Source organism: Papio anubis, chromosome 14, assembly GCF_008728515.1.
Source record: "Papio anubis isolate 15944 chromosome 14, Panubis1.0, whole genome shotgun sequence".
Taxonomy (NCBI): domain Eukaryota; kingdom Metazoa; phylum Chordata; class Mammalia; order Primates; family Cercopithecidae; genus Papio; species Papio anubis.
The window spans coordinates 92,901,615-92,915,215 of record NC_044989.1 but is presented as its reverse complement, the minus strand read 5'-3'; the positions used below and the strand labels follow the sequence as shown (position 1 = coordinate 92,915,215).

Below are 13,601 nucleotides of genomic sequence, written 5' to 3'. Positions count from 1 at the left end.
GCCAGGCTGGTCTCGAACTCCTGACCTCAGGTGATCCACCCACCTCGGCCTCCCAAAGTGCTGGGATTACAGGCATGAGCCATTGTGCCTGGTCTGGAAACACTTTCATACCATGTTAATTTCTGAGACTGGGGCTCAAGGTAAATTTAGGTTAAGAGTTTAGGATGTTAGTTAGGATAGCCCAGAAGTTTCATAATATGACAGATCTCTAAAAATAAATGGCTCTTTTAAGGCAGCATGCCATCAAAAGAAAGTACCTCTAATGGGATTCTAATTATTTAGGTTAAACTCTTTCTCCTATTTTATTTTCATATGGAATTCTAAAAGGTTTGCACTGACGAGGCAGAACATCTTAGGCTGTAGAAGATTATACACGGTATCTTTACTTGGAATATTAGCTATGCAACTTATTAGCTGTGACCTTAGGCAAATTACTTCACCTATTTGGCCTTCAGTAGTAATAAAAAAAAAAAAAAGTACCCATCTCCTATAGCAGGTGTGAGGATTAACCGGGTTAATGAGAAATGCTCAGGCACACAGTAGGTGCTCAATTAACGCAGGCTGTTACTATTTATCACTAAAAGGAAAGGCTTGGGACATTTTACCAGCAGTCACAAGTTTATCTGAAATGCAACAAAACCTGAGTACCTCATCCTTCTTCTCTGAAAGGGTGAATCAACTCCAGTCTCCAGTGCCCGAAAGTCTGTTTTTGTTCTTCTGACAGAGCACTTATTTTCTTGATTTGAAAAGGCAAAAGCGATTCTGCTTTTGTACTTAATTAGGGTAAATCACATTCAAGTATCAGACTGAATTAAATGATACAACTTTCTCAAATGGATCACTTTAACTTCCTCTTCATTGAACAAGATACATTTTATTAACACTCATAAATTTAAATATTTTGGATACTAGACCCTTATCAGTTAGATGATTTGCAAATATCTTTTCCCATTCTGTGGGTTGTTTTTTTCACTTTCTTGAATAATCATAAATTTAGTTTTTGACAAAATCTTGCTTTTATAGAAATCTATACCATTAACTTGAGTAGCTGTTTTTGAAAAAATATTGTTTAAATTTAGATATAACAGTATTCCTTATAAAAATTTATTTTATGGTTTTAAAAAATATTTAAATTATTGCATAAGCATTTATTTAAAAATATGGTCCGTAGAAAGAAAAGAGTAAAACCTCAGTTGTAAAGTGACAGTGATTTTTGGTTCCATCATTTTATTCACGTAATCGTGGAGGATCCATCTGATTCCGTGGGAAGCTGAGGGCTAGAGGCTGCCACCATCACACTGCATTCTTTCTCATTTCACCCAAGAAGTCATAGGTCTGCTCTGAAAGGTCAAAAGGTTCATGAATTCCGTCTGGCGACAGCAGAGCTTGGAGAGCACCCTGGTTTTCTTGGTTTTGCTTAAGGAAGTCAGTGATAACTTTCCATCGTGCAGTCTCAGACTCCTCTTCTGCCCACCTGAATGGGGGTAGGCGTGTGGAGTGGAGAAGTGGGAGCACGCAGTCATGGTAAACCAGGAGAAACGCGGACTTCAGGAACTCTTTGTCTCTCTGGGAAAACACCACCCCCACAAATAACATGGTTATTTTTAAATTGTTAAAGTCTATGAACTCTATTAACTAAAAGCCACCTAAGAGGTAGGATGGAGGGTGCCATTAGTGCCTGGCAGGTATGGGCTCTGAGCCAACTGCTGGGGCAGGACATGGCGCTTCAGAAGTGGAAGCGCGCAAGAGTTACACAGAGTCCAGCGGAGCAGTTCTCCCTGAGAGCCTCTACGTGGCTCCACGAGCCCAGGGTGTCTCCTAAGCTCCATGGAGGGTGTCTCAACATTCTGTCAAGGTGCTGCAGTCTAATTTTGGTGACGCCAGTGTGGTGACAGGTAAGTATAACTAAAACAATGCCAAGTCAGCTGTACCTACTTACTGACAGCATATCAGAGAGAACTGTCATGTTATCTAAGAGAATTGTAGCCGGTGTTCTGCATGGGATCCAGAGTTGTTGGCTTATTACCAGCAATGCCTGGGATGAAGGTTGAGGGGTCCTTTGGTGATGAGGATGTCAGACCCTTCCCCGAGAAGAATGGTACAATAGCTGTACCCATGTCAACCCCCGATGCCCACAGGCCATGGTGGGAATCTCAGAGAGCACAGCAAGCTGAGGGCAGAGCTGTCCACAGGCAGCAGAGTCTACACAAAGATATCATCCATTCCACCACACATGTCCACATGAGGGCAATGTCTACAGGCCCAAGGCTGCTGTACTAGAATAGCACTAAGCCTGACAGTTTTGGCAAAGTCACATGTATGTAGATGGTACTGATCAAATGGAGGCTGAAATAAGGATACAATGTATAAACTGTTTCCCAGTTTTTAGGGTTTCCAGCTCATTTGTTATTTCATTTTCCTTGTAGATAATGAATACTTTAGATTGGGATTGGTAAAGTATAGACTGTGGGCCAAATGTGGCCTGCCACCTCTTTTCATAAATAAAGTTTTATAGGAAAACACTCACATTTGGTCATTTACATATTGTCTGTGGCTGCTTTTGTGTTACAACACCAGAGCTGAGTAGTGTGACAGAGACTATAAGACCTGAAAGGCCAAAAAGATTTTCCATCTGGCCCTTCCCATTTGCCAAATCCTGGATGAGAGCAGTCAAACCACTACTCACGGATTAAAGCAAGTTCAGATTGGTAATTACCATGATTTTATAGCAATGTAAGCAGGAGCAATGCATTGTTTTCAATATATGGTACAGCTCAGGCCATTTTTTTTTCCTTCTCTCTACCTGATACAGGCTTTGAGAGGTAGAGAAGTTTTTTAAAATAAAAGAAATTTCATATACAATTGAGAGACTTTGGCTTAGAAACTTCCCCTTTATTTAAATAAAATTCAGTAATCTGAAATGGCTGTCCTGAACAAGTGCTCCTTCTCACATTAGTTAACGACCATGCATAACCCTTTTGGAATGTGTTTTTGCAGCCATAATGAAACAGTTTCCCTGGTTAAGAGGGATTGTGACTATGGCTACTTTTGCTAAAAAAGAGACATTATTCGAATGGGCAAGCAAACACCAGGTGCTGCAAATATGAAGTTCAGTGTGGAAAATCATATTACCTTCTCTGATCTTTTTAACATACTTTCTTTTTCAGCCCATGAACTCTAAAGAGCAAACACAGATATTATATTAGTCCAAGTAGTAATAAGTCCTCACAACACTTCTGCAACTTTACTCTGTAAATAAACTTATGGACAGGGTTAAAAATGCTGTACAGATTCTACACAAGCAAGAAGTGAATCTGTAATCAGGCATCTATTGCAAACGACCCAGCACCAGAATGACTAGGAAGATGTATCTGTGAAAGATGATGTAGAAACCCATAATTATAAATCAAAACTAACTTGAGAATAGAATAAGTGAAACACTAACACATTCACGCAAACTATACAAACACAGCACCTGAATAATAAAATAGTATTAAGCTTTCCAAGTAAGACAGTAATGAAAATAGAAAACATTGCCAAATACCAAACTTTTCTAAAATTATCTCTGTCATGATGATGACAATGGTCAGAATGAGACAGATTGAAGTACAATTTTGTAAGTAAATATTTCTAATCTGTCCACAAGGCTTCACAGAAACTTCCTCAAATAAATAAAAACCCCAGAGTTAAATTAGTCCCACAAGAGCATGAATTTAAGACTTTCGCTGTGCCAGTTCCTGGCAAACTGAACGCGTGGGTGGAACATGACCAGTCTCACGACTGCCTGTTCCAGGGTCTGGGTTCTGTGCATGTCGGTAGATATCCTCCTGTTGGCACCTGATATCATAGGTAACCTGAAAGCATCAGACCTTTCTCGGCAGGGAGGCCCTGGGATGAATATAACATATGGCACCAATAAGGAGATTCTCCATAAAATAAATGATGCATTGACAGAGCGTTTCTCGGCAGGAGATAACAGACTATGCCACTCATGAGAACATTTTGGAATGTTCATACCTATTACCACGTGAGGGGACTATGGTCCTCCACCCTATTAATCGCTGTGCCTATGGGTCCTTAGAGTTTGAAGAGGACCCTTACAGAACCGGAGTGTTTTACTAAACAGGCCAAGTGTCATTCTTATTATTATTAAAATGTCATCCACAAACTGAACTGTGCTAGGTAAGTAAACACTAGGAGGCTCACATGCTGTACATTTTAAATTTTATTAGGTTGGTGCAAAAGTAATTGTGGTTTTTGCTACTACTTTTATGGCAAAAACCGCAGTTCTTTTGCACCAACCTAATAATATGGCTTAACGTGAATATCACTTAGCAAATTTGGACTTAGTGTTTGGTAAAATTTGTCTGTTTTTGTTAGTTACATGTCAATGTCCTACCTTATTTTTCATGAAGCCACCAGCAAACAGTAGGATGTTTCACTTAGAGTTACTCATCTGGGAATAGTAAACATGTTACGGGACACTATTACCTCACCAAGATCCACTTCCTTTCTTCTGGAAAAAGAAGACTATACCTCCTTTGAAGTTAAATGGACTGTATGACTGGTTTTGGCCAAGCAATCTGAGCAGAAGTGGCCCAGGCCCCTTTGGAGCAAAGGCAGTAAAAGCCCAAGAACAACTCTCCATTCTTCCTCTTCTGAAGGAAAACTGGCAACAGAGGTAGCTACTTGTTCCAGATGGTGCTGTGAGACAGCGCAGGCTCCACCAGCCTGTACCCTTGGGTGACTGTGGAGCAGCGTCTTCCACTGATCCATGCTGGATACATACCATGGGTGGGAAATAAAACTGTGCTAACCACCACAGCACAGTCGAGCTTCTCCTAAGTAACACACTATGCCATGGAGAGAAGGCGGCTCATGAGTGTAGAAACCACCACTTTCTTTTTCAAAATTATCATTATACAAATAACTCAATGTGAAAAAATTAAGAAAATGTAGATAAAATAATCCAAGATCCAGAGGTATTCACTGATACCTCTCTGGAATATATTCTTTCAAATCTTTTCACAGGCAGGTATATAAATATATATATATTTATACTTATTATGGCTCAAATGGGGTCTTTTCACTAAATAACATGTGCACAACTTTACCCACGTGCCTTCAAGCAGCCTGTGGCACATTCCGGGTGCACCCAGAGCTGACCTGCAGGGACAGCGCTGACTGGTTCACTGCTGAGCTCCATGGCTGGCCAGGTCACTGCACGTCTCTGAGCTGTCTGCTCATTAGGGAAATGCAGATTTTAGACTAGATTGGGGTTCCTAAGGTTCTTCCTAAGAACAAGGTGCAGATTCCTGACTGTTACACACCTAGGGAAATATTCCTGTGGCCAGCACAGTGCCTTATATTAATACATAGTGGGCTCTTGTGAAATCTTTGTTGAATGAATCAGTGTATATATATGTTCTGTATAATGAATAATTATTATGAAACTAGTGACTTTACAGAAGAAAGAGAAATTCTGCATTATCTAGCTATAGTGCTAGATGAACCTATCTAAAATTACAGGAGATCATATGCACCATGAACATTTTCTTAAACATCTCTGTTGAAAATTGTCATTATTACTATTGACAACCCCCAACCCAGCCAAGCTAGCATATGAATTGGTTTCAAAGTCTAATAAGAATCTTTGGAGATGACTGAGCCCTCCTTCCATTTCTGCTGTCAGGCCCATATGGCCTCTTTTTTAGCAGCAGGAGTCACCCCTAATATGCTCACCTCCCTCCTGCATATGTTCTGCCTCTTTGCACTTGGCAGAGTTTGCCTAAAGAGGAAACCTTCCAGGGTTACCCACCACCTACCACCGCCCTCAGCCCCACACCGAGACTCAGGCTCACCTTGCCCATCTACCAACCACTCCCTTACTTGCATCTGACATGCCAAGCTGGACTGTCAGCTCTATTCCTTCCTGCCTCAAATATCTGCTCATGCTAACCCTTCCACCTGCAATGTCTTCACCCCCATCTCAGCAGGTCAAAATCCTCTTGGCCCTGGCCTTTATTAGGTTCTCTCATTCAGGACCTCTCTAATGAAACATAATTTGGATCCTTCTTTGCTGCCTTCTTTAAATCTTCAAGGTCCTGGGTTATACCTCCCCCATAGCACTTGTGATGTTACCTGTGTATCTGCCTTGCATGCATACAGCTCTTCTACTTGTTGACCCTGATGTATTAGGCTAAACCATATGAAACTGCCACTTAGAGAGGCCAAAAATAGCTGAAAATTGGAGATTTCATGTGGTTTAACACCCAACAGTTATTTCAGACAGCAACAGCACACATGGAATTAAATTAAAGATGATGTGCATGCCCTGATTCTCCCCCAGAAATTCAATTGATTTATCTTACAGACCATTTTGGATTTTTGCTCTTAGGACACAATCAGTCAAGGAAAAAATGGGCATAAGATTACAATAGTGTACACAGCAGGCACTCCATCTGCTACCTGGGTCAGGGAAGGCAGCCCTTGGGAATTCATGCTAAGATGGGAAAGATGAGGACTGAGTTAACTAGACAATGGACAGGGATTGGGAGACATCATCCTAGTAACAAAAAAAGGGCCTAGACCAGATGACAGAACTCATTAACACAGAGTGTGTAACTGCTTCCATAAGCTAGCAGGTTTCCATTGCAATGCATGCTACCCACCCTGAGGGCATCCATCACGTCAGGCTGCTCCAAGAGCATGGGGAAGGTGGCCAGCATGGGATGGCTAATTAAATCTGAAATGCAAAATAACAGAAAGAATTTTATGCAAACTTCACTCAATGGATTTTATTGCAATAGACACAAAAATATTCAGATGAAAATTATTGTGCCAAATGATTTCTTGATAACACATCCTACACACTTTGACTTCTATGAGAGCTCAAAGCTGTCCCTTCAACCATCATTTGCCCCTATACCCATATCCCGGTGAGTTCCTGTACCAAATTAATGGAGCTTTTAGAGTGAGGGCAAGGAGGCTCTGAACAGAATAAGACTAGAAAATTTTGTTCTGTGTTTTTCTTCAACTTCTCTTTCTTCCTTATGGCTGTGGCATGGTAAAAGGAATCTTCCTCTTAGAGGTAGCCCTGCTCTTGGGAGACTGAGCAGAAACCAGGAAGCACTGGGGGAAAGGAGGCAGAGGGACTGCTGCTCAGGTCTGATTCCAGTCCACTAGGGCTCAGGGAAGGACACAAACTTGTGTCTGGAGCCGGCAAACAGTGGTAGGTGAAATTGGAAAACTTAAGAATTGAGGATTCTGGCCATATGACCAAACACAGCAGGGGAGAATACTGACATTTCACAGTAGATAATGGCACATGAAAATTCTGAGAAAAAAAGCACACCAGGAAAGACATGTCTTAGTCTGTTTGCGCTGCTGTAGTGGAATACCTGAGACTGGGTAACATAAACAAAGGAAAATTATTTCTCAAAGTTCTGGAGGCTGGGAAATCCAAGATCAAGGTAATGGCATTTAGTGTCTGGTAAGGGGCATCTTACAACATCCTCCAGAGGGGAGGAACACTGTATCATCATGTGGCTGAAGGCAAAACGGTGAGACAAATTCCCTTGTCAAGCTCTTCTGTAAGAGTCTCTAATCCCATTTATAAGGCAACAGCCCTCATGGCCTAATCACCACTCAAAGGCCCCACTTTTCAATACCATTACATGGGTAACATATGAATCTTAGATGAGACACATTGAAACCAGAGCAGACACTTTTGAAATGGCAAGGGCAAAGTATTCTATAATCAGGTGTCCTCAGTAGAGAAAAATTCATTCTTTAGCTATTATTAGGATATTTTATTCTAATTATTAAATTCAAACAAAGTCAACAATTCTGAGTAAACTTCTTACCTATTGGGAAAACTAACAAGCCTTATCCTCTTTAAGAAGTCATATCATTCATGAAGTTTCTCAAGAGTCATCAAAATGAATTCAAAGGCAATGGTGATTAAAAGGCTTACCTGTCCTCCCCCTTAGAGTTATAATGATTCCTTGGGAACTTTCTGTGCTTCTCTGCCTTTGAGTTCCACTTCTACCTATATGTGCAGGTGATAAGTCCCTGGGAGAGGACTTCTACCTATGAATGTTATTTGTCCACAAGTGCTAAGCCTCTCACTCACTCTGCTCCATCCATACTGGCCTGCCTCAATTTCAAGCCCTCCAACACATGCATGTCTTCTTTCCTTGGGTCTTCAGACATGCTGGCCACTCCACCCAGAAAGAATCCTTCCCCACACACTTCCCTCATAGGTCTAATTCCTCTCTCACATCTTTTGTTAAATATTACTCACTCAAAGAAGCCTTTCCTTGCCCTACACATTAATCAAGTCTTCCCAGTGCATGCTCTCGTTGCATATTTTCCTTCACTGCACTTACTTCAAAAAGGTGGAATGGATTATTCATGTAATTATGTGTTTGAGGTCTGGGACGCCTATGCCTGTCTCATTCACCACTGGGCCTAGCATAATATCTGGCACATACCAGGTACTCAGTACATATCTGGTTACTGATTTACTTAATTGAAAGAAGAGCCAATAAAATTAAACCATTTTTCTTTTTGGAGGCAATTATTATAACACATGCATTTCTCTTTGTAGGTTCGATCATGTATGGCAACTCATTGATTTTTAAAATTATTTTTTAACATTTTACTTGGTAAAAATTTCAAACGTACAAAAAAGTTTCAAGAATAAAGACAGTACATAGGACACCCAAATACTCCGTATCTGGATTCACCAATTTAAACTAATCCATTTGATACTTACACTTCATGCACTAAGGACCAGCTATTTTGGTTGAGTTTGGTTTCTCTTCAAAATGATGATGTGCACACCAAACACATGGGAAAAAACAGATAACTCAGAGACATTAAAGGAAAATATGCCTATATCTGACTCGGGATCTCAAACCTCTAGAATTTGAAATGTGAAAATGCATATGTTTGAAAGAACTGAATATGTGTTGAATTCACAAAGCTCAATGCTTTGGATCCGAGGATGTCCCATAAGTAACATATTAACATCAATGCTGTTCTAAATATTTTATTCCAAAAGTCACAATCAGGAACAGAAGATACAAGATGGTATAGGTTACATTTACTCAGAGCATGAAGCATCACTGCACAAAAGGAAACGGCAAAGCCCACTTACCAGTACTTTGCAAGCTCATCCTGTCTTTCAGGAGCACATCTCCAAGAATTTGTCGATAAAATATCAACAAGTGAACAGAACACATACTTCCAATTAATGTTTCCGGCAGTAGACTATTAAAGAAGAAAAACATGTATTCATCAGACAATCCCCTACAATCCAACCTATAATGTTTTGATGTTTATTACTTTAATAAACAGTCCCAAATTTTGCTTCATTACTGGAACACATTTTTAACTATTTAAAGAAAAATTTCTACTACAAGTAGGCCACATTATATTTCAGATAACTTTTTTTATTTGTTTACACTTTCAAGTCTCAACTCTGCGTTGCCATTTTTGTGCTTCCATGTTAGCATATATACTGATGTTAAATGTCAAATAAAAAAGGGAAGCCACTAATTATATGTTTTGGAAAGAAGGGGACTAGTCAGTCACAAGCTTAAACAAGGGCATGTGGCTGCCATGCCTGATTTGGCGAATGCAGAGGAAATACAAATTCAGGCTGTTCACAGTACTGGGTGGAACATGGGAGGGTGTGACAGACCTGGAATAAGTCCTGACTTTGTCACTTCTTAGCTATGTGACTTTAAATTAATTAATTAATCTCCTTGTGCTTTGGTTTCCTCATTTATTGGATACCAATAGTAATACTTGCATTTCAGAAGGTTACTAAAGGGATTAAAATGAAGTAAGTGTGGGCTGGGCACGGTGGCTCACACCTGTAATCCTAACACTTTGGGAGGCTGAGACGGGTGAATCACTTGAGGTCAGAAGTTCGAGACCAGCCTGGCCAACATGGTGAAACCACATCTCTGCTGAAAATACAAAAATTAGCCAGGTGTGGTGGTGGGCACCTGTAATCCCAGCTACTCAGAGGCTAAGGCAGAAGAATCCCTTGAACCTGGGAGGTGGAAGTTGCCGTGAGTCGAGATCGTGCCACTGCACTCCAGCCTGGGTGACACAGCAAGACTCTGTCTCAAAACAAAACAACAACAACAACAAATGAAGTAAGTACAGAGTGCTTAATGTAGTGTCTGGTATATAGTAAGGGCTAAAAAATAGAAAATAATTCAATATTGAAGTTAAATTGGTATCAGTTTAAAATAGATTGCTATAACCTTAGGATGTTATATGTAATACCAAGTTAAGTTGGTATTAGTTTAAAATAGATTGTTATAACTTTAGGATGTTATATGTAATACCATAGTAACCACAAAGAAAATAGCTATAGAATATTTTCCAATGGAAAGTAAAAGGGAATCAAAATTTGTCACTATGAAAAATCAAACACAAAGGAAATCGGTGAGGGAGGAAATTAAGAACAAAAAAAGCTATAAGATAAGAAGGAAATGAGTAATAAAATGGCAAAAGTAAGTCCTTCTCTATTAGTAATCACTTTAAATGTAAATAAATTAGACTCCTCAATCAAAAGATATAGATTGGCAGGATGCACTAAAAAAGCAAGATTTAATTATATGCTATCTATAAGAGACTCACTTTAGACTTAGGACACTCATGGGTAGAAAGTGAAAGAACAGAAAAAAAATATTTCATGTAAATAGCAACCAAAAGAGAACATGTTTAGCCATATTACTATCAGACAAAATAGACTCCAAGCCCCCAAAAAAGTTACAAGAGACAAAGATATTGTACAATCATAAAAGAGTCAATTCAGAATATACAACAATTATAAACATATATGCACCAAACATCAGTGCTCCTAAATATATGAAGCAAACACTGACAGAATTGAAGGGAGCAATACACAGATCTATAATAATAGATAAGATTTAAATATCCTACTTTTGATAAGGTATAGAACAATGAAACAGAGAATCAATTACACTGTAGACTAATTGGATCTAGCCGACATTTACAAAACCCTCTACCCAGCAACAGCAGAATATACATTTTTCTCAAGTGCACACGAGATAATTTTCCAGGAAAGACCATATGTTGAGTCACAAAGTAAGTCTTAATAAATTTAAAAAGATTGAAATCATACAAAGTATCTTTTTTCAATCATAATGAAATGAAACTAGAAATCAAAAGCAGAAGGAAAACTGGAAAACACATAAATATGTGGAAATTGAACACACTCAAACAACCAATGGCTCAAAGAAGAAATCTCAAGAGAAACTAGAAAATTTCTTGAGAAATGAAATGAAAACACAACATATCAAAACATAAGATATAGTGAAAATAGTCCTAAGAGGGAAATTTATAGATATAAATACTTACATTAAAAAAGAAGGAAGAGCGCAAGTCACCAACCTAACTTTATGCCCTAAGGAACCAGAAGAATAAAACTAGCAGAAGGAAAGAAATAATAAAGATTAGGTCAGAGACAGACAAAATAAAGAATAGAAAAACAATAGAGAAAAATCAATGAACGCAAGAGTCTGTTCTTTGAAAAGATGAACAAAACTGACAAACCTTTAGTGAGAATGACTAAGGAAGAAAGACTCAACTAAAATCAGAAATGAAAGAGGGGATATTACTATTGATTTTATAGAAATAAAAAATGTGTAAGAGAGTACTATAAATAGTTGCATGCCAACAAGCTGGATAACCTAAATGAAATAGGCAAATTTCTAGAAACACACAACCTAATAAGGCTGAATCACAAAGAAAGAGAAAATCTCAATAATAAGTAAGGAGATTGAATCAGTAATAAAAAAAATCTCCTGATAAAGAAAAGCCCAGCATCAGATGGCTTCACTGGAAAATTCTACCAAACCTTTAAAGAAGAATTAACACCAATTTTCCTCAAACTTTTCCAAACAACTGAAGAGTAATAAACACTATCAAACTCATTATGAGGTCAGAATTACACTGGTAAAAAAGCCAACAATACTACAAGAAAAAACAAAACAAAAAACTACAGGCCAATATTCCCGAATATTGATGCAAAATCCTCAACAAAATAGTAGCGAAGTGAATTCAACAGCACATTAAAAAGCTTGTACACCATGACTAAGTCAAATTTATTAATGAAATGCATCTTCTATCAAAAAGGAAGATGTCTTTGGGCTGAGAAAAACCACCAAAGATTTAAAAAGAGATCTTTTTGTAAATTAATCCTTTATCTTAATTCCTAAGATTATATTTTTAGAAGAGAAAATCATCACAGAGCTAATAATCAGTCTTGCAGCCTGCTGGAAGAGAACAGAATGAATGTGACCACTGTTCTGAGGTAAGAGCAATGGATTCCACAAGTAATTAAGTTTCATGGAATTAAAGAGGTATCCTTGACCACTCTTTAAATCCTGAATTTCTAGAAGCATCTGAAAATATAATACAGGTTCTCTTAGCACAGTTATACTGATATACAGCATTTGATACATAAAGTCAGAAACTGTCTTTTTCCAACCCGGCTAAATTCTGATCCTGTACACATTTGACCTACATTTTAAAGACTGGAGGCAGGGGACCATTTCAGCTGCCTCAGTGTCACCACATGCTTTCTCAGGGATCAGGCTGTGATTCTGGGTTGTTCCAGGACCATGGACATGTTCATGAGCAGGGAGCAGAACAACCTTAGTTCATGAACAACATGTTCATGCTCTGCCCGTTGGTCCACGGTCCCACCGCACAGTGTTTCAGCTGCATGCCCAGCTCAGGGCTCATGATGAAGAACAGCCATGGTTTTGCCAGGGAAAGGGGTGGGAACTTCCTTTCTTCTGCTTGGCCCTCTCCTTTTCTGGTAGACCTGCCTGCTTTGCCTGGCAGGCACTGGTCCACCCAGTGTGGGCACTCCTTTCCTTCCGGCACCTTCTCACAACATGAAGCAACACTGCTTGCCCTTTATTAGATTTTCTTTAGGGAAAGCATCTGATTTTCCCAAACTTAAGATGACTAGAAAGTTCTGGGCTGCTAAAGGTTAGCTGAATTAAGCAAGTAAAAATATCCTTCCTCTTGAATTCACATGTAGACCAGCAAATTCTGGTGGCAAATTTCAATGAACACAATGAATGGGCCTCAAGCATTCAAGCAACTAACATTATTACCTTATTTATTTTTAGCAACAATACAAGGAAAGTAAAAGAGAAAAAAAGATGGAATTCGTCAAAAAAAAAAAAAGGATAATGAATTTATAGCAAATTTACACACACACACACACACACACACGCAACCTACTTCTACAGATCAGGGTTTCTTGATATTCAGAACTCATGCACTGGAAATCTGAAGTCAAATTCAGGGCTTTCCCTCCTCAGGGGTTTATACACATGCCTTTGTTCAAATCACATCAAGTTCAACCCTTTCGAAAAACAGCTCCAAAAGACAAATCTTGGTGAAACTGAAGCATCTATTTGCTCTCTTTTTCTTATGTTGACAAGGTCACCATGATCACAACTGACTCTACAAAACAAGAGAGTTTTGTAGACACTGCCAAGACCCGTGAGCAGGACTCTGGTGCCATTGGTCTACAC

At 39.1% G+C, this 13,601-nt stretch overlaps 1 protein-coding gene across 3 annotated transcripts in view; it reads right to left on the bottom strand.

The window, feature by feature from the left end:
- Positions 1-838: 838 nt before the first annotated feature.
- The window catches only part of NPHP1 (nephrocystin 1), a 69,046-nt gene continuing 56,283 nt past the window's right edge, over positions 839-13,601 (bottom strand). Inside the window, exons 17-20 of one of the 3 annotated variants that reach the window (XM_003909113.5) lie at positions 9,164-9,276; positions 6,672-6,745; positions 3,133-3,177; positions 839-1,566 (exon numbers count right to left, since the gene is read on the bottom strand). In XM_003909113.5, the coding sequence (XP_003909162.3) occupies positions 1,294-1,566; positions 3,133-3,177; positions 6,672-6,745; positions 9,164-9,276 (505 nt within the window). In that variant the 3' untranslated portion in view covers positions 839-1,293. Of the gene's footprint in view, positions 1,567-2,689; positions 2,804-3,132; positions 3,178-6,671; positions 6,746-9,163; positions 9,277-13,601 lie in introns of those variants that run through there. The other 2 variants (XM_009184938.4, XM_031655375.1) reach the window with 2 other exon arrangements.